A 13,738-nucleotide genomic window follows, 5' to 3' on the forward strand; every position below is an offset into this window, starting at 1 on the left:
TTCCCCTAATGTTTGAGGAAATGGAAACTCAGAGAAGTCCAGTGGCCTCATGGCCAGGCAGTGGGTGGGAGAGCAGGCCAGGGCCAAGTTCTCCTGTCAGCTCTTTTTATAGTGTGGTGAGTGATTAGTGGGGAAGTCACAGAGACTCTGATGGCAGTCTGGCACCAGCTCCTCTCTGTACTCACTGAACTCTTGATTGGTACACAAGGTCACCAAGAGGCTTCCCTAGAGAAATGTGGCGAGATGTGTCTACGTTTACAGAAAGGCCTATGGAGAGGAAAGGAGGCAGAAGGGGCAGAACCAATGCTGTATTGTCCCTAATGATGGGCTTACAAATCAGTGTTGGTTTCCCTATGACGTTTTTAAATATTTTAAGTAATAAAAGTAGCATAAGAATGTTGCAGAGAATTTATAAAAGAAATAAGAACATGGCCCTCACATTCTTTTGTTAGGTTTTAAAATTTTACTTCAGATTTTTTTCTCATCTGCATAATTTAATGTCTTTTCTTATATAAGTAATGCATTGAATAATTTAAAATTGGAAAATACATAGGAAAAGGAACTGTTCGAATGTATGTAATGCAAATGGAATCATACAACACATGCCTTGTGTTCTGCTTTTCCTCACACATCATATTGCAATTTCCTGTCAATAAATATATTTTATATAATTTAAAAACATCATATAACAATTGTGTAGTATGACTGTCATATTCTGTCTACCTAATCTCCAATTTTTAGACATTCAGATTATTATTTTTCACTATTTAAAAAAATTTTTTTTTGGGGGCGCCTGGGTGGCGCAGTCGGTTAAGCGTCCGACTTCAACCAGGTCACGATCTCACGGTCTGTGAGTTCGAGCCCCGCGTCGGGCTCTGGGCTGATGGCTCAGAGCCTGGAGCCTGTTTCCGATTCTGTGTCTCCCTCTCTCTCTGCCCCTCGCCCGTTCGTGCTCTCTCTCTGTCCCAAAAATAAATAAACGTTGAAAAAAAAAAAATTAAAAAAAAAATTTTTTTTAATGTTTATTTATTTTTGAGAAAGAGAGAGACAGAGCATGAGCAGGGGAGGGTCATAGAGAGAGGGAGACACAGAATCTGAAACGGGCTCCAGGCCCTGAGCTGTCAGTACAGAGCCCGACGCAGGGCTCTAACTCACGGACCGTGAGATCATGACCTGAGCCGAAGTCGGCCGCTTAACCAACTGAGCCACCCAGGCACCCCTATTTTTCACTATTTTAAATAACATAGTGAGAACATCCTGGTAGCTATATCTTTGCCCATGTTAAAATTCTTTTTAAAGACAGATTCCTAAAGGTCAAATTTCTGTGTCAAAAACTTTACACAAATTTTTGTACACATTGTCAGCAAGAACTGCAGATTTATATAAATTCTCAGCAGCTGTGTATGAGAAGGCTTGATTTCTTGTGCCCTCACAGGGAAAGAGTTTCGTTCTTAAACAATTTTCTTGACAATTTGATAGTGGGACAAGCAATTTCTCAATTTAACTGACATGCTTTGATTTCTTGATTGTAGATTTGTATATGCTTCGTGGCCATTTACACCTTATCTCCTGTTAATTGGTTACATTTTTAAAAATTTTTATTATTGAAGCATCGTTGACATACAGTGTTATACTAATTTTTGGTGTGCAGCATAGTCATTTGGCTATTGTACACATTATGTGATGTCCAGCCCGGTAAGTATAGTCACTGCACATCATTACCACAGTATTGTTGACTATATTCCCTTTGCTGCACTTTTCATCTCTGTGACTTATTTATTTTATAGCCGGAAATTTGTTCCTCTTAATCCCTTTCACCTATTTCTCCCATCCTTCCACCTCTCCCCTCTGGAAACCACCAGCTTGCTCTCTGTATTTATGAGTCTATTTCTGTTTTTTGTTTGTTTCTATGTGTGTGTTCATTCGTTTTGTTTTTTATATTCCACATATAAGTGAAATAATGTGGTATTTGTCCTTCCCTATGTGACTTGTGTTTTACTTAGCAAAATGCCCTCTGGGTTCATTTATGTCACAAATGGCAAGATCGCATTCATTTTTATGGCTGAATAATATTCCTCTGTGTGTGTGTGTGTGTGTGTGTGTGTGTGTGTGTGTGTGTACACACACACCACATTTATTCTATTCATTTATCTATTGATGGATGCAAATTGCTTCCATATCTTGGCCATTGTAAGTAATGCTATAATGAACAGAAGGATGTATATGTATTTTTGAATTAGTGTTTTTGTTCTCTTTGGGTAAATACTCAGCAGTAGGATTGCTGGGTCGTATGGTATTTCTATTTTTAATTTTTAAAGAAACTAGCATACTGTTTTCCACAGTGGCTGCAACAATTTACATTTTCACCAACAGTGCACGAAAGTTCCCTTTTCTCTACATCCTTGCCAACACTTGTTATTTTTTGTCTTCTTGATACTAACCATACTGACTGGTGTGAGATGATACCGTTGTGGTTTTGAGCTGCATTTTCTTGATGAAAAGTGATGTTGAGCATCCTTTCATGTGTCTCCTGGCCATTTGTGTGTCTTCTTTGGAAAAAAATAGTTGTTTAGGTCCTATGCCCATTTTTTTCCCTGGGATTATTTTGATTTTTTGGTGTTGAGTTGGGTAAATTTTTTACATATTTGGGGTATTAACCTCTTATCATGTATATTATTTGCAAATATCTTCTCCCATTGTTTGTTTTATTGGTGGTTTCCTTTGCTGTGCAGAAGCTTTTTATTTTAGTATAGTTCCAATAGTTTATTATATAAATATAGTAATAATTAGCTATGTATATATTTGATTGCTAGCCATAGTAGTAAAAACAGTATGGTCCTGGGACAAAAATAGACACATAGATGAATGCTCTTAAACCTCTCTAAAGTGCCCTCCGGGTCACCCTCTGCTCCAGTGCCACTGACTGAAGTCTGGTGTTATCCTTCCCTCGTTTGTGTATAATGTGTCTACATTTGTAAGTAGTAATATGTGGTATTATTTTGTGTGTTTTTTATGCTTTCTACACATGGTATTGTGCTGAATGTCGTTTACTGAAACTTGATATTTCACTCAGCGTTGTATTTGTGAGATTCATTTCATCTAATAAACACATCTGTAATAGTTACCACATGCCACTGTTCTAAAAAGCCTGACAACTGTTAGCAGTACCATGTGGTAGGTGTTGTTAGTATCCCTGCGTTGCAGATGTAGAAACTCAGGCATAGCCCAGTTAAGTAACTGTCCAAGACCCAGAGAAGTTCAGAGACTGTTGATACCTTTAGCTCTCACTCATTCATTTTTCACTATTGTATCATATTATATTTTACAAATATACCATAGTTCTAAAAGTTATTCTTATCCTTGTCTCCTTCTCTCTCTTTCTCTTTTTGTTTTATCATCACAAAGCTGTTAACTGGCTAATACATGACTCATGGTTGAGCGTTTCCATCTAGGAGTAGAATTTCTGAGTTAGAGGCTATGTGGATTTTAACATTACTAGATATTGCCAAATTCTTTCCCAAAGTGTGTATGTGGACTTAACAGACCTGATAGCAAGATATACAAGTTCTCACTACTCCACAGACTCACCAACAGTTGGCATTGACATTATTTGGTGATACACCTACTCATTGATCTAGCAGTATTACTTTTGGGAATTTATTGTAAAGAGTTAATAGCATACACACATGATGTACACGGTGATTTATTCAGGCATTGTTTGTAACAGCGTATCTTAGAAGAAACTAAAATTTCTTAATAGAGGACCAGTTAAATAATTTTTGCTCTATCCATATAATTAAATTAGTATGTAACCATTAAAAAATGTGGAAGATATTTATGTACTAATAAGGAAAGATTATTAAAGTATATTGTTAGTTTCAAAAAAGCAAGGCAGAGAAGCACCTGGCTGGCTCAGTCAGTGGAGTGTGTGACTCTTAATTCTGGGGTTATAACTTCAAGGCCCACATTGGGTGTAGAGATTACTTAAAAAATAAAATCTTTTTAAAAAAGCATTAAATAGGGGGCGCCTGGGTGGCGCAGTCGGTTAAGCGTCCGACTTCAGCCAGGTCACGATCTCGCGGTCCGTGAATTCGAGCCCCGCGTCAGGCTCTGGGCTGATGGCTCGGAGCCTGGAGCCTGTTTCCGCTTCTGTGTCTCCCTCTCTCTCTGCCCCTCCCCCGTTCATGCTCTGTCTCTCTCTGTCCCAAAAATAAAAATAAAAAACGTTGAAAAAAAAATTAAAAAAAAAAAAAAAGCATTAAATATAGTGTGACATCTGTTATCTGAAAAAGAGGGAGAAAAATAAGAATATATATTTGTATGTATGCAATTGCCCCAAAATGATAACCTGGAGAATAGGTGGGAATGGGGTGAACAGAACACAAGGATATGCACCTTTTTTGTATTGTTTCGTGTTTTTAACTATGTGAAATTATTAATCAAAAAATTAAATTAAAAAAATGCCAGTGTTATTGGTGTGAAGTTGATATCAGTGTGGTTTTACTTCCATCTTTCACATCACTGACAAGTTTGACCTTATATTCGTTGGCAATTCACGTTGGCTCTCTATGACTTGCCTGTTTGTTATTTTTGATCCTTTTTTTCCATAAGATTATTTGTCTTTTTTTTATTGAAAAGACGTATGTTAACATTTATAGCTGTTACAAATATCTCCTCTCAGGAGACATTTTTACATACTATTCCTGGGGAATCGTTGGGTCCTCAGAAGTTTTGAATTGTCAGTGTTTACTATTTTGTTTCGTGTTTCAGCATATTGTTGTTGTGTTTTTTTTTTTTTTTTTTAAATCCTGGCCTACTTGCTAAACTCTATCCCAGTTTGATGCTGTATAATATCCATAATTACATTTATATTAATTATGGTTATTATGGTTTTCTAGTAAATTTTGATGTTGTAGAGGTCAGTTCCTTCCACATAATTCTTCTGATGTCATGAATTTATAGATTATTTGGGATAGAATGGATATGTGATACTGAATTTTCTTCATAATTACATTTAAATCTAACAACCATAATCTTACACCGTGAGTAGACATTTGGGGCTTCTTTGTCTCCATCATTATGAAATATGTGGCAGTGGATTTTTAGCCTTGAAATGAAAGGGAGGAAAATCCAAGTTTAGTAAAGAAAATTGGGTACCTTTTGAAATTTTTCAAAAATATGACACGCCCTTGAGTGAGGAAGAAAATGAATCTAGGCTGCATCTTGTGGAATAATATTTTCTTGGAGACACAAGTTCTTCCTATTTTTGAAGAGATTTCCTTCTAGAACTAGTAGCACAAACATGACTCATATTTAGTCACTTATGTCCTACATGTGGAGACTGCAAAACATGAGTTAGTCAGCATTTCTTTTCAAAAGTAACATGCAGCAAACCCAAACTAACAACCAAAGGATTGTGTTGAAGCAGAAAAGGTGAAAACCTAGGGGATTTTCTGATTTTACTAATATGATGGAAATAGTGAGAAAGACGATGTGCCCTTCTCTATTACCAACTTAGAAATATAATAAAAGTTGATTCAAAAACTTTCTGACTCACAGTCCATTGAGAAAGTTGTGGCATCATGCATTACTTTGTTTTCACCTCATAGTTGAGAAAATGTTTACTTCTTCCTCCCTTCTTTTACAAGAGTTATGTCTTTCTTCTTAGAAAGAAACAGGTTCAGAACCTATGCCGCCCTTTTCTGTGTGTGTGATGTTTTGAGACTCATTACCACCACCACCACCATCATCCTCATCATCAACTCTGTCATCATTCCTAGGAGTCCTCTTTATAAGACTTGCCTGTGACAGTCTAACTCTCAAAGTGAAGATTTCCCTTTGGACGTAACTCCTGAAATTGTCTTTCTTAAATAAAAGAATTATCGTTCACTACTTAGGTTAAAATTTTAACCTGTTTCTCTTGGAATAAAATTTAAAATAGAGTAGGAACCAGTAATTTACAATCTTGTCGATTTCCATTTTCTACAGCTGTATTTTGTGTGCTACATACTATTTTATTATATTTATATGTAAATTGTTTTAGGCAACTCACACCCTCCTCCCCTAATATTATATCATAAATTCCTTGAAATAAATTTTAGATACTAAATGTTTAAGAAGAAAGCTGTCTATATAGATACAACTAACTCTCCAAAGTGCTCAGCTGAGTGGTCCTCCATAGATACAGAGGTCTAATCAAGACATCTCGGATGGCATCTCAGGTGGATACTACCTTGCAATGGTAAATGAATTTACTGCAAGATTATAACTGGGTCAAAAGAGATCAACTTTCCTGGGAATGCGAAGTCCTTGAAGCCAGTAGCTCTTTTGTTATTCATTACTGCCCCAGCACCTAACATAATGCCTGGCACGTATTAAGTATTCAGTAGACAACAATATCATACTAAAATCATCAACAACATTGTACTATAATCATCAAACTTGCTAAGTAAGAGACTAGAACTTAATAATCCCAACCACTGAAAAGAAATGATACTCATGTAACGTGATAGAGGTGCTGATTATCACTACAGTGGCAGTCATATTACTGTATATAAATGTATCAAATTAACATGTGTACACCTTAAATTACACAATGGTATATGTCAAATATATATATTTTTAAACTAGTTGAATGAGTGAAACAACTATCCAAAGAGATTTTCTGGGCAAGGCTAAAAAACCAAGATAGGCAGGCACTCTTGGCAGGCTAATTTATTTAGTGGAGGACAAACAAAATCATTTCCTTATTAATAAAAAAAAAAGTACGCAGAAATGATTTTAACTTATTCTGCCTTCATTGGCTTAAGCAGCTAATGTAAAGAAAGAAAATTCAGAAGAAAAGCTTTTTGTACTTTTCTGAACTTCCATTCTCTCTGAATTTTCCTACGTAATTTTCCAAACCAGACAAAATTTGGGGACGTGCATTGATTAGTTTCAGAATTTGGTAGCCTAAATTGCACCATGCTGTGCATTATTCATTGTCAGAATTTTTACTATGACTGCGTGAGCTTATTGCAAAAATGAGAGAGGTCAGTGCTATCCATGACTGTTTTTTAAATTTCTCTGTGAAAGTGCCATCTGCTTTCATGAACGCAGGGTGGATTCACTTTTTTTTCCAGCTTGGTTAAGAATTTGTATCTTGAAACCTGAGCTAATAGACACCACGAGTCTGACTTTTTTCCAAAGGTACTTTAGCTTCTCTTAGAGCTTCCCATGCAAGAGCTTATCAGAATGTCCATATTTCAGTTCTTAACCTTGAACTCTTTTTCACCTCAACTCAGTACTCTGGGGGAAGCAGGAGCCCCTGTAAATGGCATTGGTGTGTCCCTAGAGGGGAGGGCATGACCACCACCGACTGGGTTGAGGTGTTAAGCTCTTGGTGTTTGCTCATGCTAACCAAAAAGGTCTACGTTGCCTTCACTGTGGTGAGGGAGGGCCCAGGTCTTCTTAAAGGGCAGGAAAGTTTTTCCTGCTCTTCTGGTGAAGAAAGAGGACCCGGAGTGGATAGCAAATGGTCAGGTCCCTAAGTAGATTGGGTCCAGGAGTATTAAGGACAGTGAGTTCTGGGTGTTTATCTCTCCTTTGGTCCTACACCAGGTATGGTGCACATAAAGGCTCCAGTGTGACACAAGCTGGACATCCTTTGGCTCTGGGAGGCCATAAGAGGACCTGACAGGAGCTCCACGGTTCCTAGCTCACCTCTTCGTTACTCAGAAAGGCTGTGTGTAATAGGCATGTTGAGAAATCTCGCCTATTACTTCCTTATTTAATTTAATCATAACTTTGCAATTCCTTAGTGTTGTATAGTGGAGAAAGTAGGTGATTCCCGCCTTACTGAAAACCTCCCAATTTCCTTTTTAAAACTTATTTTAAGGAAATGTTGTAAGTCTGGTAAAACGATTACACGTCTCTTGAACTTCAAGCTAGTGGGTGTGTCCTGTCTGGTGACATTCTAGCCGACTGACTGAAGAGAGGTGCAGATGCCAGATTTGCATGGGGAGGAGGGTGTAGTGTCTTGTGGTAGTAATTCCAGTAAGAACCCTCTGCGTCCAGCTAGGTTGGAGCATCTATTCTTGGGGCAAGATTTTCCTCCAGAGTATCAGTGTTCCCGGTACGGGATTTCCTCCGGAGTGTCAGTGCTGGAGCCTTGAAGTCTCTGAAGTCTTTGATAATCTTCCCTGAAATGTCTTTGGCTCAGTGGTGAAATTACACTTGGAGCCTGAGAACGTCACTTTTGTGGTCCTTTTATCTCCTGCTCAGTGTCGTGCACCAGTCTGGTAACAAAGACAGTGGAGGCAGGTCGGGGTGGGGAGGTACCATCACAGGATGATTTTCATGAGCTGGGGAGAGGAGGCTTGGCTCTTGCTTGGGGTGGGTTTCTGTTGCCTTCAGTTCCATCTTTGTAGAGGAGTGAGTGTGGGCTGGAGGTAGACCAAGGACAGGCAGCTAATGCATTTCCCTGTTGTTACTGCTCCTTGAGGACTCTTGAAATGACCAAGAAGAAGGTGCTTGACTTCTGGAAAATAGCAGCCACTTTGGCAAAATCCAGGGAAATGCCATCTAGGCGATCTTCACATTGAAAAAAGATCGACTGGCTGATGTCAAAGCGAAATACATACTGAGCCACACGTCAGCGATTACTGTTGCTACCTCTAACATTTTTGTTAGACCTAGTGGTTTATAAAGTGCTTTGTCGTGGGTGTTACTTGAGTTGATCCTTACATCGACCTGTCGGGTATTATTTCTGTGTGTCATCAGTTTCAGAGGTCGGTGTAGTTTGACATTCCTGAAGGTCATGAAATTGGCAAATTGCAGCTATGTTCTGAAATGCTGATTCTGACTGAATCACGAGATCATTCCAAGGCTCCAGAGTTTACACTGTGGGAATCACCCCTAGTGATGGGCAGAAAGAATAAAATCATTTCTTACCATCTGTAAAATCAACATGTAAGAAACAGAAATAAAGCTGTTAACTTGTGTGGTACCAAGTCAGATCTAGAGAGTTACCTGAGCTGGAAGTGCAGGGAGGAAATTTCTTGAAGGAGGTGGAGTTGGGTTGTCCCTCGAGAATGGAGGAGATTTGGGAAAACCCAACGGAAGAAGTTTCTAGGGAGGGCACTGGCTGGACTGCTTTCTTGGAGGCAGGAGTGCACATGTTGTGTGCTGGGGACAGAGAAATGGCCCCGGGGGCTCACCCCTGGTGCTTGCCTCCCACTGTCAGGCTATCTTTCACTCAAAACAGGCAGCGAAATTGTTTTCAGCTCCCAGGATGCCGAATTATAATTTGTCCCTTCTTGAGGTGAGAAATGCCAACCTGTCCCTGTCTTGCTGTTCGCAGTGCCCGTAGACAGAACGGGAGTACACAAGGACAGGTTGCTAAAGAGTGTTTGCTTCTCTTTGTGAGGATTTCATGGAATCACCAGCTCTTCATTTCTCCGAAGTAGCTGTTGGTAACAGCTTAACAGAAAACGTATATGCGCAATGTATAAGTATGCTGAATGGAATTTCTTGTGGCAGTTCACAAAGCATTACTGGATTGCCTAAAAATTCCCCTTGTGTTTTCCGTGACAGGTTTGTGATTCTTACCCTACTGAACTGTATGTTCCCAAATCGGCCACAGCACACATCATCGTGGGGAGTTCCAAATTCCGGAGCAGACGGCGATTTCCTGCCCTTTCTTACTACTATAGAGATAACCACGTAAGTCTCAAGGCATGCTTTTGTTTTATGCTTTGCTTTTCTTGTTTTATCATAAACAGGCACTCTCTAACAGTGTTCTGCTGTGTGCGTGTGTGTTTGGGTTCTTAAAGGGATGTGGATATTGCTGTATGTGGCATGACACAACACAACTATGCTTGAACTCTTACCTTATGTAGAAGTCGACCTTTCATGTTTATTTGATAATAAAGTAATGGGGATACCGTCAGAAAACAGTTAAATGTAATCATTCAAGTGAGTTCCTATCCTTTTTTTTTTTATTTAAAAAATTTTTTTGTTAATGTTTTTATTTATTTTTGAGACAGAGAGAGACAGAGCATGAGCAGGGGAGGGGCAGCGAGAGAGGGAGACACAGAATCAGAAGCAGGCTCCAGGCTCTGAGCTGTCAGCACAGAGCCTGATGTGGGGCTTGAACTCAGACCACAAGATCATGACCTGAGCTGAAGTCGGATGCTCAACCAACTGAGCCACCCAGGTGCCCCAACCTGTCCTTTTCTAAGTGGTCACCTCGGACAGCTCTGTGCTTATTCCAACAGTGGAGATCCTTCGAAACACCTGTTTTAGAAAAGCTCCTGGAATCCATGGCACCTTCTTTTTGAGAATGGGTTTTATTTTTAAAATATTGTTTATAAAAGCTAGGATTCGATTTGTCTGCAGCTAACAGAGACTCTAAGTAAACGCTGCATTAAACAAGATAGAACTTTTTTTTCTCTCACATAACACTCCAGAGGTGGGCAGTCCAGGCCTGGAATCCTGTTCTCCACTACTCAGCCCGCAGGGACCCAAGCTCCTTGCACCCTTCTGCTCTGCCTTTCCGAGTCTTTGGCGCAAATTGAGGGACATAGTAGATGACTTAGTAGCAGCCATCACTTCCACACAGCAGCAGGTGGAGGAGAGCTAATGAGCCCTCACAGCTTTCCGAGGAAGCCTCCAGAAACTGCCATGAGACTTCTGCTCACAGAAGTGATGAACTGCACAGGGCAGGCGAGAAAATGCAGTCTTAAGGGTAACCGTGGAAACAACTAAAATTTGTTCCATTTCTATGAAGGACAGGAAAACAAAAACAGGAGTCCACAATGGCCCTTGCCACACATTTCAGGAATTACTTGACCTTAGCCAGGTGAAAAGTTTGGTTTTCAAGCTAGATGTTATAGTTGTCGATTGAAAGCCAAATTAATAGTCATAAATAATTGTAACAGATGTCTGTGAGTGTGTATGCACATGCATGTACCGATGGGCAGGGGGGTCGGGTAGGGGCTGTGTCTGATTCTAGAAGGAGGTTTCCAAAAATACCGTGAACAATGCCATCTTCTTCAGGCTAAGCATACAGCCTTCTGTGTCGCCTGCTTTGGAGGAAAATATTCATTTAGCAGTGTAATTTCCATTAATTGGAAGGATATAAATGGTCTTATTTTTCGTTAAACTCACTGCTCTGAAATGGGATCTAAAAAAGGCAAAGATAGTATTAATGTTCTGTATTACTTGACTCCAACTGTATTTAAGCCTACACAGAACTGGAACAGGTACTGAAAGTCAAATAAAGATAGGGATTTCTTTAAAAAAAACCATGATGGAATGAATAGGGAATTTCATGACATCGTATTTGAAATTAGGATACCAGTAGCATTGGCACTTTTTGGAGCATCCATTCGTAAAGAAGTAAGAGAGGGAGGATCTTTTATTCTTTTATTGTTGTTTAGAGGTAAGGGTGGGCTGGGTATTTATGATTTTTTTTTTATAAAATTTTTTTTTAACGTTTATTTATTTTTGAGACAGAGAGAGACAGAGCATGAACGGGGGAGGGTCAGAGAGAGAGAGGGAGACACAGAATCTGAAACAGGCTCTGGGCTCTGAGCTGTCAGCACAGAGCCCGACGCAGGGCTTGAACTCACGGACCGAGAGATCATGACCTGAGCCAAAGTCGGCCGCCTAACTGACTGAGCCACCCAGGTGCCCCTGGGCTGGGTATTTAAAAAGTGAGCGTAGGGGCGCCTGGGTGGCTCAATGGGTTGAGCGTCCGACTTTGGCTCAGGTCATGATCTCATGGTTCATGAGTTCGAGTCCTGTGTTGGGCTCTGTGCTGACAGCTCAGACCCTGGCGCGTACTTCAGATTCTGTCTCCCCCTCTCTCTGCCCCTCCCCTGGTCACTCTGTCTCTCTCAAAAATAAATAAAAACATTTAAAAAATTTAAAGTGAGCATAGTATCCATCCTACTGCCTTTCCTTCTGTTTTGATATTCTTGAGAAAAGGATTTTTTTCTTTTTTTTTTTTTTTGGTCACTGTGAGTATTGCAAAGGGCAAGTGTGTGCTGTCTCAGAATGGGTTAGAAGTTTTAGCAATTAGAGCTCAGAGGCCAGCCTCTTCACCTGCTGACCTCAGATTCTCATTGTTCCATTGCTGCTCTTGTGTGCCATTCATTCTTTGATCTCCAGGCTTGAAAATGAATCATAACAGCCATCAGTTATAGTTTAAAATAATTGATTTCTTGTATTTAGAACTTCAAGGAAGACAATGCTTCATGTTTTAGCTCTTCTTACAAAGTAAGGAACAGAGATGCGTTTCTTTTTTTTATATAAGTTTTTTTGTTTACTTTTGAGAGAGAGAGAGACAGAGACAGAGAGCGCACAAGCGTGGAGGAGGGGCAGAGATGGAGACAAAATCCTAAGCAGGCTCTGCGCTGTCAGCGTAAAGCCCGATGTGGGGCTTGAACCCATGAGCCGAGACATCATGACCTGAGCCGAAGTCCAATCTTCAGCTGACCGAGCCACCCCGGCACCCCACAGAGATGTGTTTCTAAGCGTTGTTGATGAGCTGGTTACTGCAGGGAAATACTTAGCGTGCCCGCACATGCATACCCACTCTCCCATCCCCATGAATTAATTCTCTGCTGCAGGTAGCATTATGATCCATTTTGTTTTTTATAACATTTGGGTTTTAATATCAAAGTTAACTGTGTAAATCCTTCTGATGCAACCAGGGATTTTTATAAAGGGAAATATGATCCGGGTGGATTTCTGTGGTTAAATGGAAGATGTTTGAGATAACAAAGCAGCAGTTCATGCTGTCGTTGCTTAGGAAAACTCATACCTAAACCAGGCAGTCTTCCATGCAAAGTAAACAGATAGAAATCGTGTAAATGGTGTAAATGTGCTGATCTTTCTTTCTTCCCTTTTGTGGTTTCAGACTTTATAGACTTAAGAATATGTATTCCTGGGGTGCCTGAGTGGCTTAGTTGGTTAAGTGCTGACTTCGGCTCAGGTCATGATCTCACGGTTCATGGGTTCGAGCCCTGTGTTGGGCTCTCTGCTGACAGCTCAGAGCCTGGAGCCTGCTTTGGATTTTTTGTCTCCCTCTTTCTCTGCCCCTACCCTGCTTGCTCTCTTTCTCTGTCTCTCAAAAATGAATAAACATTTAAAAAAATAAAAAGAATACGTATTCCTATCCCAATAAAACTTATGCTTGTGAATAAGAATATCGTATTCTTTAGTTAAACTACTATTTCCCACATATCCTTTTGTTACCAAAGAGACACTTCTGATGGAGAGGTGGCTTGGCTAATGTGGGGTGTGGGACCCGATAGTTAGGTTAAGAGAAGCTTGGAGTGCACGTCATTGCATGAACTAGAAGTCCTGTGGAGAATCCTTTGATAGAAATGCCTCTGCTGAGGGTACATAATTCCTTTTGGATCAGTTTTTATCATATATGGTGTTAAAATCATATCCTATTCACTTGCTGATGAGATTAGGACTCCTGCCCTAGGGCTCCAGAGAAGGCTGAGCCCATGACACCCGACACTGGACGAATGAAGTTGTCAGCAGTGTATTTGTTGTGCACACTCACCCCAGGAGGGGAGGACATGGCTGCCATACAGGCCATGCAGGGCTGCACTCAGGAATAGAGGGAACCAGCAGGGATTGTGGGAGGCGGGCTTTGTAGTACCAAGAGGGTGAGGTGGCCTCAGGTTCCTGCGAAGATGTGATTGGCTTGGTTAATTCCATGGGCTGGCAGGTGCCTGAA

The 13,738-nt window shown here is 40.2% G+C and overlaps 1 protein-coding gene across 3 annotated transcripts in view; it reads left to right on the forward strand.

Annotated features, from left to right (window-relative positions):
- The window catches only part of MTMR7 (myotubularin related protein 7), a 125,924-nt gene that overhangs the window by 68,974 nt on the left and 43,212 nt on the right, over positions 1-13,738 (forward strand). For all 3 annotated transcript variants that reach the window (XM_086702854.1, XM_086702855.1, XM_086702856.1), the window contains one exon: positions 9,574-9,702. In XM_086702854.1, coding sequence (XP_086558980.1) covers positions 9,574-9,702 — 129 coding nt within the window. The remainder of the gene's footprint in view (positions 1-9,573; positions 9,703-13,738) is intronic.

Source organism: Puma concolor, chromosome B1 (assembly GCF_028749965.1).
Source record: "Puma concolor isolate L17-30 chromosome B1, mPumCon1.1.hap2, whole genome shotgun sequence".
Taxonomy (NCBI): domain Eukaryota; kingdom Metazoa; phylum Chordata; class Mammalia; order Carnivora; family Felidae; genus Puma; species Puma concolor.